We start from the raw sequence: 3,267 nt of genomic DNA on the forward strand, positions 1-3,267 counted from the left end.
CCGACTAGGGGATACCCTGAACCCTCTTCTTCCAACATCAAATGCATATATATATTCTATCTTAGAAGCTATATGTCAACTTTGGTGACTCTAGCTCTTATTATTTACCAAAATCGCCCAACAAACAGAATATCGATATCGAGTTCATATCGATTACTTGGAAGCGGGGCAAGTTATCGATTATCGGAAACAAACTCGATCTGCGCGGGAACTAGGAGCATCTACATCTACATCTTCCAAGTCTCTAGCTCTTATAGGCTCTGAGATCCTTGCGTTCATACATACGGATGGACGGACAGACGGACAGACAGACGGACATGGCTAGATCGACTCGGCTATTGATGCTGATCAAGAATGTAAATACTTTATGGGGTCGGAGAAGCTTACTTCTGCCTGTTACATACATTTGCATTTTGCACAAATACAATATACCCTTTTTATAAAAAACCATCTAAAATTTTCTTATGCATATTTTGCAACTATTTCAATGTTGCAACAAATTCGAAAAAAAACTAAGGAATTATCTGATACATATTTTGATTTCAATTGAGTTTTGTCAACAATTTTAGATATTTAAATTTGGTGCTCTTTTTGATTTGTGGCTCGTTACAGATGCGATTGCCTTCCGTTCTGTTAAGTAGTCCGTCGCCGTCGCCTATTTCCGGCTTTGCGAAATGTTCGAATTCAATTGAAATAGCATATCTGTATTTGAATTTATTTGAATTGCTTAGCGATAAGCGAGTTCCCAGTACTGGCATGCCCTGCCCTGCCCTGGCTCTTCTCGCCGGGATCTCTGTCTCTTTCGCTCGCCTAGATATAGCGTATATCTCTGTCTCTTTCGCACGCGTGTGCTTCGAGCACGCGTCAAGGGCGTCATTTTACTTATCAGCTTGTGGCCTCTGAACCTGGAACCTACCTGCGCGCTTTTTTTTTTATTTATTAGTTTTTATATGGAGTTTGAATTCTTGCACGCGCCAAGACGGGGGTTTTTTTTTTTGTTTCTCATCTCATTTAGGGGCTTTTACTTCTACTGCTACGCTAATCCCGAGCTACCTGTTGATGATGGGGCGCGTGTTGATGTGTCGCTTGATTAGCCCACGTCAGAACGAGAAAAAGGGTTTAAGAGCTTGCCTCTTTGATGCGCTAAACCCGGCTCCGTGTTTGAGTTTGGAATATTAACGGCTTTGCTGTTGGCCCGCACATCCTGCCGGCCAGCTGGCACTGGCACTTATAGCCAATTTGTGGAGCGCAGTTCGACAACTCTGGCCCCAACATTAGGCAGCCCGCATCTTTGCGGCAACTCGCCTTGCTATCAGTGGGGAGATGGGGCGTGGCTTGTGTACAAATTTTCGCCTCTTTATAAGAATCTTGCCTTGTGTTTGCTTAATAATTGTCTTTTATTTCAGTTACAACAACTAATTAACATTTAATAATTAGCAATAATAGAAAAAAAAAATTATCTGCTTAAAATAATATTTTTTAAAATTTTATCAACTGGTCTCGAGTACAACTTAAACTAAACAAAAAAAATTGCGCTTAAATTATGAAAAAAAAAAATCTTAAAAAAAAGGTATTAAAATAATATTTAAAAATATTTAATTAATATTTAGAGAAAAAAAAAATGTTGTTTTAAGGCTAGAAACTGAGTCTATTTACAATTTGAGGCACTTGGTTCAACTCAAAATATTTTGACTAGAAAGCAAACAGCAGGAATTCTGATTGATGTTCGTTTTTACTGGACCTTCAGACCTCCACATACCTATGTGGGTGGGGCCTTACTGCTCCTGCCACAGCGATATATAGTCGAGGATTTCCTCATCATCGGGCGTGCAGTCCTCCTCGTCCAGCTGGAAATGCTCGTACGGCTCGAATTTCAATTGCAGCTGGGCATCCATGGGCGCCACGGGCGGCGATAGCTGCTGTGGCTGTGCCTCATATGTGCCCGAGTCGAAGGACATGCTCGAATTGAACGACGATGTTGGCGAATGGCAGCCTCCAGTTGTTGTTGTTGTTGTTGTCGCTGCTGTTGCTGCTGTTGTTGTTGTTGCTGTCGGCAGCGTGTTGCCATTGAGCGTGATGGGCGTCAGCGGCTGATGTGGAAACTGTTGTCGCTGCAATTGCTGTTGCTGCTGCAGCGCTGTGGGCGTGGCAGCTGCGGTTAACAGCGCACTGCTATAATAGAGATTATGGTTTAGCTGCTGGCTGCCCAAGCTGGAGCTGCTGCTCGATATGGAGGAGCTGTTGCTGCATGTCTCCTCGTCCAGGCACAGATTCAGCTGTGCCATAGTGCAGCTGCCGTTGCTGTTGCTGCTCGGCCCGCCATTGAGATCATCGACCAGATCCTGCAGCCGCCGGATATACTCGACAGCGATGCGCAGCGTGTCCACCTTGGAGATTTTCTTGTGCGGCCCACGGCCGCCGCCCTTCGTCAGATCCGCAATTATCGATTGCGGTATATGCTGGCGCAGTCGGGCAAAGCTATTGTTCACCTGCTTGACACGATTACGTTCACGGGCATTGCGCCGTTGCACTGACTGCGATTGGTCCACGTTGTACGGCGAGCTGGTGGAGCAGCAGGAGCTGCTGCTACTGCTGCTGCTGCTGCTGCCGCTCGAGGCATTGGCTAGCGCCATGCCACGCGGCGTATATTTGCGCGTCTTGATCAGCGAGGCGCCGCCGGAGCTGGAGCCGGAGCTGGAGCTTGTCTTCAGCTCGGGAGCGGGCATTATGTGCTGATAGCGATACATTTTGCTCGCACCGCCGATTGTTGTGGGAAATAGTTCGGCGGCGTTTTTGCCGACGGCGCTTGCATTGAACACCACACTTGACATTCTATATCTCTCTGTCTCTCTCTCTCTCGCTTTCTCTCTGTCTCGCACACACACACGTTTGAAAAAAAAAATATTAGTTTGATTTAACTTGTTGTTTTGGCAACGCAAGTACAAATTCGGTTATTATTATTTTTCTTTTTGGTTAGTTTTTTGTTTCGAAGTTCAACTTGATCGTTTGACACCTTGCACAAGAATGAGTCCCTTCGTCCTAAACCTTCATGTTTTGTACCTTTCGCATGCGACTCACTCGTGCGCTCTCAGCGCGCGTCGCTCTCTCCCACTCTCTCGCTCTTCCACTCTGCCACTCGCATGCGCTCATGCGCTTACCTGTGTCTGTGTGCGCGCAGGTCAGAGCGACGGCAAACCAACCACCTGGCAATTGAGTCACACGCGTGCTGCAACTCTTGAGCTACAGGTAGTGAGAGCGAAAGGGAGA

General features: G+C 46.2%; 1 protein-coding gene across 1 annotated transcript; it reads right to left on the reverse strand.

The window, feature by feature from the left end:
• Window positions 1-1,775: 1,775 nt before the first annotated feature.
• LOC115768144 (achaete-scute complex protein T4) lies at window positions 1,776-2,831 on the reverse strand. The gene has a single exon (XM_030712639.1). The coding sequence runs from the start codon at window positions 2,829-2,831 to the stop codon at window positions 1,776-1,778; it is 1,056 nt and encodes a 351-aa protein (XP_030568499.1).
• Between the last annotated feature and the right edge of the window lie 436 nt (window positions 2,832-3,267).

The sequence above is a fragment of the Drosophila novamexicana genome, unplaced genomic scaffold (assembly GCF_003285875.2).
Source record: "Drosophila novamexicana strain 15010-1031.04,08,12 unplaced genomic scaffold, DnovRS2.1 tig00001690-arrow-arrow-pilon, whole genome shotgun sequence".
NCBI lineage: Eukaryota > Metazoa > Arthropoda > Insecta > Diptera > Drosophilidae > Drosophila > Drosophila novamexicana.

What these genes read in the sequence shown, in the direction of transcription:
- LOC115768144 (XM_030712639.1), bottom strand. Translation starts at nt 2,831, where the DNA reads ATGTCAAGTGTGGTGTTCAATGCAAGCGCCGTCGGCAAAAACGCCGCC.